Source organism: Sebastes fasciatus, chromosome 8, assembly GCF_043250625.1.
Source record: "Sebastes fasciatus isolate fSebFas1 chromosome 8, fSebFas1.pri, whole genome shotgun sequence".
NCBI lineage: Eukaryota > Metazoa > Chordata > Actinopteri > Perciformes > Sebastidae > Sebastes > Sebastes fasciatus.
The window spans coordinates 7423600-7436588 of record NC_133802.1 but is presented as its reverse complement, the minus strand read 5'-3'; the positions used below and the strand labels follow the sequence as shown (position 1 = coordinate 7436588).

Genomic DNA, 12989 nt, shown 5'->3' with positions numbered 1-12989 from the left:
ATATGAATCAATATTCTGTTACTGTAATGCCTACTTCTCCCCTCAAATGTTCTCAGAAACATCTTGTAGTGTACTGTTTAGCTGTAAAATGAGAAAGTTTCATCTGTTGAAGAAATACCAAGACACGCCCACCAGCCGTAGCACAGCCAATAGGAACACTCTCTCTCTCTGAAATGACCTGTGATTGGTCAAAGTCTTCCGTCACGGGCTAGATTTTTTAAAGCCTGAAAACAGAGCCATGAGGAGGTGCAGAAGTCTAGTTTTCTCTCGGAACACTTGAATTACAATATGCTGAAAGGTTATTATGCCATTTTTGCCGAATGATGCGAAAAATACACTGCCTATTGAAGCTTTAAGTCATGTTCTGTTTATGTTTTCTTACATAAAAAGAACACTTAACGTCTTTAACTCCTTGAGGACGCCGGCAACTTTGGCCAACTTTACTGTCTTTCAGAAGCTGCAGGCTCAATTTTAGAGTAAAGGTACCTGTATCAACTAGAAAACCTAAGGAATTCATTGGTACCAATGGTATTGTCGGGAAGGGTGCAAAATTTTGGCGACAGGGGTCCCTTGACCTCTCACCTCAAGATATGTGAATGAAAATGGGTTCTATGGGTACCCATGATAATCACATGCAGTTTTTTCATGCAGTATTAATGTGTTATTTTTGCTTATTCAAAAAAAGATGTGTTTGAATATTTTTACATACTGGGGTCCCTAAACAGTCCTGGGATTACATAATATGACTGCACTGAGACTGTGAACTGTGGATTCAATGAGCCCAATTGTATTCATGTGTGATGATGTTAGGGCCCATAGTAGCCATTTCATTGTAGTGTTGTGACCTCTAGGATAATCACAGCCTCATGAAACAACCACAAACTAGAGACCTACAGTAAGGCATTCAGAGGATTGATGACTTTCCTAGCTAGATTGACAATAAGGGGGTTTCTGAGCAGTTTCCAGAACAGAAGTGCTCGCCATGCAATCGCAAAAAAAAATGCAATTCTTGCAGAAATCTCCAAATGTCAAAAGGTTGTGATACCAAATCACAGCATGGCTTTTTCTATGGTGCGCTCCAACAACGAAGCACGTATTCGCACTGAAAGTCAAGTCGCGGTGCAGAACCAGACAAAAACTCAGCGACGGAGAAGGCTGGTATACATTGCGATGTTCGGTGCTGCAGTCATGGGGGGTTTCACTTTGCAGCGAGAGGTGTGGTGCCATCCACAAAGTACTGACTGATGGGAACATGTCTCTGTAGTCCTTGGGACGCAAAAGACACTAATCCCAATTTAAGCTGCCAGAGTATCCTGATTGAGCCACATCTGTGGAAATCTGTTTGGAATCACATTTCTAAACCACCTCCAAATGTGGTTTGCATCAGATTTGCAAAAATTGCATAAAAGGCCTTTGATATGTGCATATCTGTATTCCAAATATGTGCACACATCCGTGAAATAGCAATTTTACTTGATTAACATGATTTCATTCTTTTTTTGCTTTTCGACCACCTTTGCCCAGGGACACCAAATCACTGTCCAACCAGTGTTAGCTGGAAATGCTTTCAAAGTCCTGAGTTGGGATGATCTAAAGACCAAATGAAGGCGTTCTGAATGACATGACTTTTGGCCTGACAGCTATTATGCTTTCTTTCAGAGGTCAAAGTTCATGTTAACCTGCTCTCTTCAAGTCATGTTAAGTTAGCATTGTTTATATTTTCACATAAATTGTTAACTCTTGTTCTTTTTTTAGAAAGAAAAGGTAACAAAGAATACTCATTCCTGTTTGCTTTGACCTTACGTGCCAGTGCCTTTTGCATTGTCATTATTTTGGCTTGGACAAATGCCTGAAAACCACGGTGATGTTTGATCAATGAGTAGCTAAAAAACGTTTAACTATTCAGGACGATGGTGCTCTTGAAGCTACACAACCCTGTTTATCAATGCTTCAAACTGGGAAATACTGAATCTAAGCTATCAATCTCCTTCATTATAAACCCACATTGGGATTACCCAAAGTTCAATCCACCCACTGTATACTATTTCATTTTCTACTGATTTTTCTGTATTATGCAAATATATTAGGTGTGTTATGTTGCAACCTGACACACAACCTGCCCTTTGCTGTATATCTCTGCTCTTTCTTCCAGAAGAAAAAGTAATAATTTCTTGTGCAAAAAGGTTTGGTTTAGTGTGTTTGCATGCTAACATTTTTTGTATTTAGCTCTAAACACAAAGTACAACTAGGACTGATGTGAATGTCTTTAATATTCCAGGTCATAAATCAAAGTATTGGACAAATGGTGGCGCTAGATGTCAGAGGATCACAAAAGTGATGGAGACCATGGATGGGTGTACATGGCAATCCATGCTGTATTTGAAAAAAGCTACAATTAGTCAATCTCATCGTCTACAGCCAATAATTTCTAGCAAAAGGAGTCCTACATTAGTCATTTCAGTGGGGAGTTCCTCCTGAAGGACCACTGCTGTGTTGTCTAACATAAGGGGCTGACGGCAGTACGTACATATGCCTCTCATTTCAGAGTTCCCTCGCCTCAGTTCAGCAAGCTCTATCGTTCAGATGATGGGGCACTCGTGTTCTAATTAAGACCTTTAATGGAGGGGAACCGGTGTGAGGGTGGATTGTACATTCTTCATCTGAGTGACAGTTAAGAGGTTTAAATGTCAGCCAGTCCAATTGGAAACTGCATGGCTCAGTCATTCTGAAGCTGAAGAGACCTACAGGGAAATTTGCACCATATTGGCAACTGATAAACTACCGTCGCTGCCTGTTCAAGCAAATCAAAAGTTATTCAGAACAATGTGGAATTAGTTTGACATTAAAGGTTTTCAACTTCGCAACAATACATCAAATTTTGTAGAATAATACTACAACAGTTCAATGCTACTTTCACATGAATTCATCAGTGATACAGGGGCCGTTTGTTTTCCCATCGAGCACTTTTACTTTTGATACTTAACTGCATTTTGCTGATAATACTTTTGGGCTTTTACTTTAGTAATAACTGGAGTATTTCTACAGTGTGGTATTGATGCTTTTACTTAACCTCTTAAGTCCTAGGGTGCTGGAAGGTGTGGTTCGCCTATGGACAGACATACCCAAAATGAATCAAGAATAGCTCCACAACTACCAGGTCTATATGCATGATCTTGGTCTCTATGGATAGGTAAGACATCAGAGAATTCATCCACAGTATCAGTAAAATTGTGATTGTCACTATGCCTGAGTAAATTGTGATGAACCGAAGGAAAAATTTACATTTTTAACCTCGTCTAAAATGTTTTCTAGATTAGACAGTGGATAAGACCATTGTAGCAATGATGCCATGCACAGAGATGCCACTGAATTCATTCAGCGACTCCTTGACTACAACTGTGCCAAAGCAGATATAAATAACACAAAGCACATAGATTCTACAAAGGTTTTAGTAATGATAGGACCAGGAGGACTCTCCATTCAGCCATTTGGATACCCAAAGTGTGCCAAATGGGTTTTCTACCACTTGAAAGGGAATCTGGCTATAAAATAGTACTGATATCCACTACAAGAGGCTACGTGCACACAATGGAGCCTTTGGCCATGACATTTACCCTGTGCATCATCACATTCTACCATTGTGCACAGTATAAACTCAATAAAAAACAACTTAATTGTATAATTTTGACTCCAAATGGAGTAGTTTTATTATAATAATGAAATATGATCAAGTGAAACTTAGATAATAACTATTAATCTAAATATAATAACAAAAAAAGAATCCAAAGTCCAGTATGTACATTCAATATAAAAACTGTCAAAAATATTACAACTGAAAATACAATTTCTCGTGCGTTGATCTTGTAACAGAAATATTGAAATCATTGCCAAACAAACATTGTTTGGACAAAATACACGTGGAGTGTTGTTTAAGTAGCGTTAAGGCCTCGTCTTTTAGAGACTATTTGGAAAAAAAGACCACCACAGTATTTAATGAATTTTTTAAAGGCAGTGTTTTAACACACAGCTCAGCAGAACCCGGTACGGGGTTTGTCGGGTAAAAGAGGTTAAAGTTACAATCTCAAAGATCTCCGTTTTGTTCTCTTTTGCGGCTCCTGTGGCCATAAGCATTAATTGCAGGTCTGTTTTTGGATCTCACTCAGATCCAAACATACTACAAACATATGCGTTCATAATACTACAAATGCAAGGGTTTTCATCAGTGGACCATATGGGCTCAATCACCATTCCGTTACCTCTTTCAGCGATAGATATATGATTTAACAAACATTTACCTAAATGAAAATCTTAGAGATTATTACTTAAACTACTTTAAATAACTGCTCACTTGACTTTAAAACAAAAAGAAAAACCTAACTTTCTGATCTGATGGCATTTCTGGCTACATCTGTCTGTCGGTATCACATCTGTCTCTGTGTGACAGGACCAACAGATCGAATTAGGAGAGCCCACATTCTCTCCATGTGGAACATTCACCGCTGCCCTGAGGCCTGAGTCAATTTCGTATGATAGCCCTCCAGTTGAGAAGCTGGTGAAATGTCAATTAGCCGCCATCCACCTCAACACCTCCACACAGTGTGCTCAATTTCACCGGGTCCAGGGCTAATCACTCATCATTTACCCCCGGTACCTGCCTGGACGGTGGCAGGGCAGTCGTCGAGGAGGGGGTGGGTAGACATGATTGGAGTTGAAGAGAACAAAAGTACAAACACAAGACACATAGAGGCACACACACCTCTTTGCAGGTACTATATCAACCCCTTTAGAGTATTTGTGAGGTAAAAGACAGGGAAACAGCAACAGTTATGTTTACACTCAGTAGCACAGCAGGAAGTGGAGAAAGCATACAATCTGTTTGCTTCAGAGATACTGTAGGTCCTACAGTATCTACAGTGTAGGACATGCTAAGGCTAAGCACAAACATTGAGAGGAAACTGCCACAACAAATGTGACAAAATCTAATAAAAAGGAGTCAAAATCAGTTTAAATATATATTTTCTAGACTGATTTTACACTTAAAGGGTAACTATTTTTTAAATTTGTTTCCCCCATGTTTTTGTGTCAAAGTGACTAATGGGGCCAAATTTGTTTTGAGGGAGAACGCTGTAACAACAGCAAAGCAAGCTGCGAGGGCAAGTGAGCAGCATCAATTTAATGTTACGTTCACTAAAAGTGCTTGTTTTGTACCACTGACAGGCTCAGGTTGTTATTATAAGTGTCTAACAACATTATGGAAAAGAACCCTACAGAGAAATAAAATGTTTTTCTTACCTTTTGCTCCATCCGGTCTGTTTGTTATTGTGAAATCTGAATATCCGTACACTCAAATTAATACAGGCGGCCATCGAATTCAAAGACCTCATCCACATTGTGGAAATCTAAATATCTAACTATTCATCCATGACATTGAAAATCTTTCAGCCTGTCATGACAAAAACAGGCTCTTTTAGTGGACGTAAATGATGGTGCCAGCTTGCCCCTATAGCACCACATTGCAGCCCCTGATCAGCTGCCTTATAAGGCACTTTCCCTCAATTTCAAAAGTTGCTGTGCCTATATGGAGCGGCAATTACTTTAGAACAAATTATGATAGTTATTCCAAACAATTGATGTTTAGTTTCTGTTTGACATTGCAATGTTTGGTTTAAGGTGTCAACTCCAATGTGAGGTCCTGGTCCTCATGAGCAACCAGAGACCTCAGCGACCTCAGAGACTTCAGAGTCTGACACATTCAGAGGAGTTTGAACCTGTGAACACTTCCAGTCCTCATTTTTCCAACAGTCAAGTTAGCCTGTACTCCCACGTGTGCGAGCATTAGTCACACCTCGTTAATTTTCCCAGGCAGCGTGACGGAATCAGGTCGCGTGTATAAAGGAGCCACCTGGCCACCCGCTACACAGCGCGAGACAGAGGAGCAGGGACAGGACTGAGTCGCGCGCCATCCATAAGAATATATAGAAATCACTCGAAAAAACGACAAAAAGAAGATGAACCCAAACATCTCCGTTTGCTGCTTATCTCTGCTTTTACTGCTTAATTTCGTTGGAGCCAAACCTGTTTCTGATCTACAGGTAAGTTTACCTTTTGGCTGGCAAATAAATGCCAATGATGAGACTCTAAGGTGACATGAAGACTGCAGATTTCATAGACATTATAATGATGAATAAGTGTCTAATGTAGTCTATAGGCCTGTATATATTTTTTATATTGAGTGTAAACACCCAGGTTGATTTCATCACTGTGGCCTATAATTGTATTCTTCTACTACAGCTTTATAACTATTATAACAATTAAAGTTTGTATTTGCTTTATTTTCCCCCACAGACTTTGAAGCAGCTTTTAGAAGAGGAGATCAACACGGCGCCGTACTACTCTTCCTCCTCGGAGGAGGGGAAAGATGGGAACACAGACAAGTCATCGGTGTTCGGAGTTCCAGAGGAGGAGGAGGAGCACCGACCGTGGGACTCCTCCGACCCCAGCAACTCGGCTCTGCAGGCGGCCAAAGAAACCGTCCTGGCGCGTCTCTTCAAGGACCTCATGAGGACCTCCAAGCGCTCCTGGAGCCGCTACAAGAAGGGCGGGATGAGGAGCTGCTTCGGGGTCCGGCTAGAGAGGATCGGCTCCTTTAGCGGGCTGGGATGCTGAAGGTAGAGTATTATTTATTATTATTCAGTTTTAATAATAATAATAATGATGGCAACATAGAGAAAAAAGAGATTGTTTTCATAACGTGAAGGAGAGGAATTTAGTCCTGAATGTGCAGACAAATGTGAGACATTATTACATAGATTACAATTTATTTTTACTCTCAAAATGTGTTTATGAATTACAGGAAATATTTGTGGAGCAAAATGCAGTTAGAATATGATGCAGAATATGAGGGGTAAAAAACGGACTCTTAAAAATAAACTGATTTTACAGTCTAATGATCAAATATTAGAAAGTATACACAGCTAGGAAAACAGACATATTTCAGTTGTTTTTATTTTTATTTTATACATCAATTTATCATGCAGATTTTTTTTTAAAGCTACACAGGTTAAATATAATGCAGTAGCCACATGCCCATATTAGGATTTAACATGAACAAAAAGGCAGATTTAGCAGATTGTTTAAAAATATATCAATAATAGTGACTAGTTTGTGTGTTTCAGGAGGAGTTCATTTTACTTAATCGCACTGACATGAAAATGTAAAAAAAACAAAAAAAAAAACTTTAATATTTATTGATAAATGAGAGATGCTGAGAAGCACATTCATCACTGAGCATCTGCTGGAGCTGCTGGAGGTTTATGGCTAATTGCTCAGCAGCTGTTGCCGATATGGAAATGTAACATACAGTGCAAACCACTTTTTAATCATCTGACTGGTGTAGTAATGTGTTTTTGTTCTGTCAACAGACTTTGGTGACTCGGGCTTCTCCTTCATCTGCACACCGGAGTGACAACAACCAGCTCCAGCAGCTCTGACGGACTCTTTAAAGGTTCCTTCAATCTCTCCTGCCCACACGGGTCTCATCCAGAACTACAATTTTTCCCTTTTCATATGTGAGCTATTAAATAATAAATTATTGAAAATGTATTTATTATTTATTTGTTGGATAAAGTACAGTTGCCTTGTATTGTAGTAAAATAATTATTTTGCATAATAGCCGAGTCTGTGATTGGATTTGTTTCTTATTTGGGCACAACTAAAAGCAGCTTAGTCATTTCCAAAGGGAATGATTGTCATGTATATGCACATTTAATAAATCAGCGTGTTATAGGGAAGCATTTCATTCATAATATGTTTTTTTTATATATATATTATCATCAACTAAAGTATTTCGGGTGGGAAGGATCTGTTTCCACATTAACGACGGCATCCGTCACCAACATGTATCTGAATCTAACTTAATATGGATTTATTGAGCATTTAGTGTGTGACAAGGCTCCGTATTCTGCAACAAAACAGCCAGTGTCCAACTTTTCCGCACGCAAAAACGTGTGCGTAAAGCTTGTTTTACGCACAATCCATAGGTGCAATAATGTGTTTTATAAAGCATCACACTTAGTTACCACCAATTAACCTGTTACAGGTCACAAATAATGTTGAACGAAAATCTAAATATTTCACGATGTTAATGCCTGGGGCTGAGCATCACGTTGTAAACATTATCAAACATAGCTTTTGATAATAGAATGCCTAAAAAATCTGCATCATTTGGGAAAAACACAAAAAAATCATCCTGCAGAGCCTCCATCATATTTCATATCTAATTGTTCTCCAACTGCCTTCATCATTCCGGATCCAACTGTTGAGGATGACTAATTTCCACTCCTGCCACCTAAAGAGGCAAAAGTTGTCTGATATTAATATTTTAAGTTACATAACATACATAAGTAGGGTAGGAAATCGGCGAAAACTAATCTTGAAACCTATTTTTGTTATATGCTGGAGTAGAGTTCACAGAATGAATGTTTAGCTGACAAATCTGCTACATTTGAATCCATGCCATAATAATCTGGGCTGCTATAATTGAAAATCAAGTATCCCCAACAATGCAGAGTAAATATGGTCTTCAATACTCTGAATTGAATATTAGGCCAGCAGAAGGACAATTACTCAATTATACTAGATTTCTTTAAGGAATAATAATAATAATAGTAGTAGTAGTAGTAGTAGTAGTAGTAGTAGTAGTAGCAGCATAGAACAACCTCCCATAACAATGTTCGGGCGAGATGGTAATATTTCTCCAGTAACAGAACTTTTTGCCTCATTCATTTGCTGGTCCAGTCAGAGAGACTGAGGGGAAATGACACAAAGTTGAAGGTATTTCTAAAACCTAAAAGATTCAAGGCTTTTAAGTAAACATTCAGGGTGGGAGCCCCCCAGAAGCCACCCCACCCACATATGATAAGCTTGTAAAATAAATGAAACCAGTGCTTCCCAACCTTTTTGGCTTGTGATCTCTTAAACAAAGAAGAAGGAGAAGAAGAAGAAGAAGAAGAAGAAGAAGAAGAAGAAGGAAAACAGTGTCTGGAGAGTGGAGCAAATATGATTTTAAAAAATGTATTTCTATAAAGCGGTCACTATATCCTGACAGTAGTACATGAGAAAGATAATCTGAAAAAAAAAATGTGATCTGTGTTCTCCGGTGCTCCTAACAGCATCTGTGAGATCAGAACGGAGGAAAACAACCGATCAGAGCTGATCTGAGGTCTGCTGTCCAGCTGCCTTCTATGAGAGCCGGCTGTCAATCACTCGCAAACTCTGATCAAACGGTCAAACTAGGCAGCGCTGATCAAATATGAATCAATATTCTGTTACTGTAATGCCTATTTCTCTCCTCAAATGTTTTCAGAAACATCTTGTAGTGCACTGTTTAGCTGTATAATGAGAAAGTTTGTGGCCCGGCAGCCATGTTGAGATCAGTTGAGGAAATACCAAGCACCGCCCTCCAGCCGGAGCACAGCCAATAGGAACGCTCTCTCTCTGAAATTACCTGTGATTTGCCAAAGTCTCCCGTCACGGGCTAGATTTTTAAAAGCATGAACACAGAGCCATGAGGAGGAGCAGAAGTCTAGTTTTCTCTCAGAATACTTGAATTACAATATACTGAAAGGTTATTGTTGAGTTTTTGCCCAATGATGACAAAAATATACTGCCTACTGAAGCCTTAACACTACAACTGTAAAAAGCTAATTTTGAAAGCAGGACTTTTACTTCTAATGGAGTATTTTTACATCGTGGTATTAGTGCTTTCACCGAAAAGGAGTACTTCTTCCACCTCTGTCCTTATGGCAGCTGAGACAGTCTACAGACACTTCACTGCTGACATCAATGTCACAAATGAAAATATCAGGGCGGATGACATGTTTCACTTTGACCGTTTTTAAGTTTTTGGTCAGCATCAAACAGGAAGTTGAACCCCAAAAGCAAGAGGAAAGAGAAATTATCCTGATTTTAAAATATAAAGGTATACAATTTGAATGTGTTCACCAATGTGTCTGTCTGCTGTTTGCTGCTGAGCAGGTAGCGTGCAGTGGGTTTATCAGACCTTTTTCACTGACAACAGAAGCCTTTTGTTGCTGCAAACCAGGTCGATGAGAGCGCGGAGACTGAACTAAAACTCTCAAGTTGTGGGCTGTGAGACCAAAACAATGAGCTGAAAGATGCTAAAACGCTCTGCGGAGCTGAGGGGAACTGCAGAGTGGGTGATAATTCTCTGTGTGTTTGAAACTATAAACACCTTTGACATTATAATATAAAAATATTGATTAATGCAACCTTAATTTTTCTAAATACAATTAATATGCAAGACAGAGGTCACAAATACGCTTGTTGATAGTCCGCAGAAGTTCATGTAGGGAGGAGGTCGTAAAGGGGTCAAACAAACACAGGACAGGAGACCACTGTTTATGTCCCATTTGAAACCAAAAGTCAACGTTCACTTATTTTCATTTACGTCTGTAGCTTAATAACATAACAAACAAAGTAATTTAAAGCCAAACCATGTTGTTTTTTCACTAAACCTAACCCAGTAGTTTTGTTTTGTTTGTTTTTCAATTTACAATGTTAACCATGTGTTTAATTTAATTTTAATTTTAACCTTTTACCCGACGAACCCGGTACCGTCTGAGCTGTGTGTTAAGACACTGCCTTAAAATACTGTGGTGGTCTTTTTTCCTAATTAGTTCTAAAAGACAAGGCCTTAACGCTACTAAAACAACACTCCAAGTGTATTTTGTCCAAACAATGTTTGTTTGGCAATGATTTCAATAGTTGAGTTACAAAATCAACGCACAAGAAATTGTATTTTTACTTTATAATATTTTTGACCGTGTTTATATTGAACATACTTGACTTTGGATTCTTTTTTTGTTATCTTATTTACATTGTTATTGATCTTATTTATTATTATCTAAGTTTTACTTGATTATATTTCATTAATATAATAAAACTACTCCATTTGGAGTCAAAATTATACATTTAGTTTGTTTGCAATTGCAATTTAGTTGTATGGGAACGTAGGAGACAGGGTTGTCTGGACACCTGCATCTTTCTCAAGGACCCTTTAGTAGAATGGCGATGTCTCAAACCAGCAGACTACCCTACCACAATCACGTACACTCCTCGATTTAGTAACACTGTCACTGTCTGTTAGCTTACTACTTCCCGTAGCTCAGTGACAACAATGTCCTGTGTGCAGGGGGGGGGGGGGGTTGGAGTATGTTTCTGAAACAAAGTAGCAAATGGAAGCAGCTATGTCACACGAATGCCCCATATCTAAGAGACAACGCTTTAAAAGGAGCAGTTTCCGACAGCTCCTGTTATCAGAATCAGGTGTCAGGAATGCCGGTCCAATTCCAAGCATACCTACGTGTGTGAAGCTTATGTATAAAAGAGCAGAGGCTGTGGGCTCAAGCATCCAAACAGCTACCAGGCAAAGAAACCAAAGATCATCCATCCATTCATCCATCCATTGATACGACCAGCAGGAACTCACAGAGAAACATGCATCTCTCTTCAATTCCCATCTGCGGCCTCCTCCTCATCTTAAACCTGCAGATGTCCAGCACATATCCCATCAGCAACGGCTTGACTGACACTGACATGGACATCTTAAAGGTGAGTCTCCAAACGAGTGATTCTGAAACTTGGGTTTGAAAGGCTGGAGATCTACAGTAGGGAACATGGGTCCTTGTGTAAATTTTAGGCAATCTACAGCAGCGGTTTGTGGCCTACACTGCAGAAAAAGACCACACATGTTCCTAATGGTCTTCATCTGATGCATCACAATGTGAAATGTTTGAAGGCTCCTCCTGTAAATGTATATCCTCAATGCAAAAATTAAATCTTTATTTTTAATATAGCCTAACTTATGTATTTGTGGATGTTGCAGGTGCTCCTTAACAGACTAGAAGAGTCAGTTCCTGATGTGGACCAGAGAGTCCCTGCAGGGAGGGACGATCTGGACAGCTTGGACGTAGAGGAGCCAGCAGACGGACAGCAGCTCCAAACTGGACTGGATGAGGCAGCGATCAGGGAGTTTCTCTCAGCAAAGAATCTGAAGAGCGTCCGTAACGACTCGTCCAAGAAATCCTCAGGCTGCTTCGGTCGACGGATGGACAGAATAGGCTCCATGAGCTCTCTGGGGTGCAACACTGTCGGCAAATACAGTGAGTTACAGCAACGACATCAACAGAAAACAGTCATTTCCTTATAATGTATTCATTCTGATATTTAAGAGTTAAGTTGTATCATTAATTAAATTATTTAGGAAATATGATCAGTCTTACTAAAAAGGTTGTTGTTGTTGTTGTTATCTTCTTCTCTTGCAGATCCAAAGTAAAGATGAAGTCTTACAATCTGGAACTGCAACGTCTCTACCAAAAGATATTTTTATTTGAATGCTATTTATTTACTAATATTTATTGAATATTGTTGGTGGCTTATACGTATATTTATTTTAAATTCTTTATGTACTGTTGAATCTTTTAATAAATGTTTACAACTGCATTGAACATCATTGAACTGAGTGTTGCTTAAGCATCGTCATGCACAGCACACACACACACACGCACACGCACACACACACACACACACACACACACACACACACACACACACACACACACACACACACACACACACACACACACACACACACACACACACACAGAAGAAAAGAATTCTGTTCCTGAAGATACCTCCAATGATACAACAAGTGGCCGCTTCTTACATTCAACATATAGTTGCATCCAACACTGGCACATGCATTATACCCTTAGAACTGTTTCCATACAGTAGTTGCATCCTGGGTTCATTTCCACATGGCGAACCCCACTTCTGCTGCTGGCAGAAAATGTCACAGTCTCATGGTTGTCATTGTCCTACATCCATCTATCAAGATATGTGAATGAAAATGGGTTCTATGGGTACCCACGAGTCTCCCCTTTACAGACATGCCCACTTTATGACAATCA

At 39.3% G+C, this 12989-nt stretch overlaps 2 protein-coding genes across 2 annotated transcripts; both read left to right on the top strand.

Moving 5' to 3' along the window:
* Positions 1-5906: 5906 nt before the first annotated feature.
* Positions 5907-7806, top strand: nppal (natriuretic peptide A-like). Its single transcript, XM_074642725.1, has 3 exons — positions 5907-6092; positions 6346-6668; positions 7422-7806. Exons 1-2 carry the CDS (start codon positions 6009-6011, stop codon positions 6664-6666), a joined length of 405 nt encoding a protein of 134 aa, XP_074498826.1. The 5' UTR covers positions 5907-6008; the 3' UTR covers positions 6667-6668; positions 7422-7806.
* Positions 7807-11438: 3632 nt separating this feature from the next.
* Positions 11439-12532, top strand: nppb (natriuretic peptide B). Its single transcript, XM_074643047.1, has 3 exons — positions 11439-11631; positions 11906-12182; positions 12345-12532. The coding sequence occupies exons 1-3, from the start codon at positions 11518-11520 to the stop codon at positions 12353-12355; spliced, it is 402 nt and encodes a 133-aa protein (XP_074499148.1). The 5' UTR covers positions 11439-11517; the 3' UTR covers positions 12356-12532.
* The last annotated feature ends 457 nt before the right edge of the window (positions 12533-12989 follow it).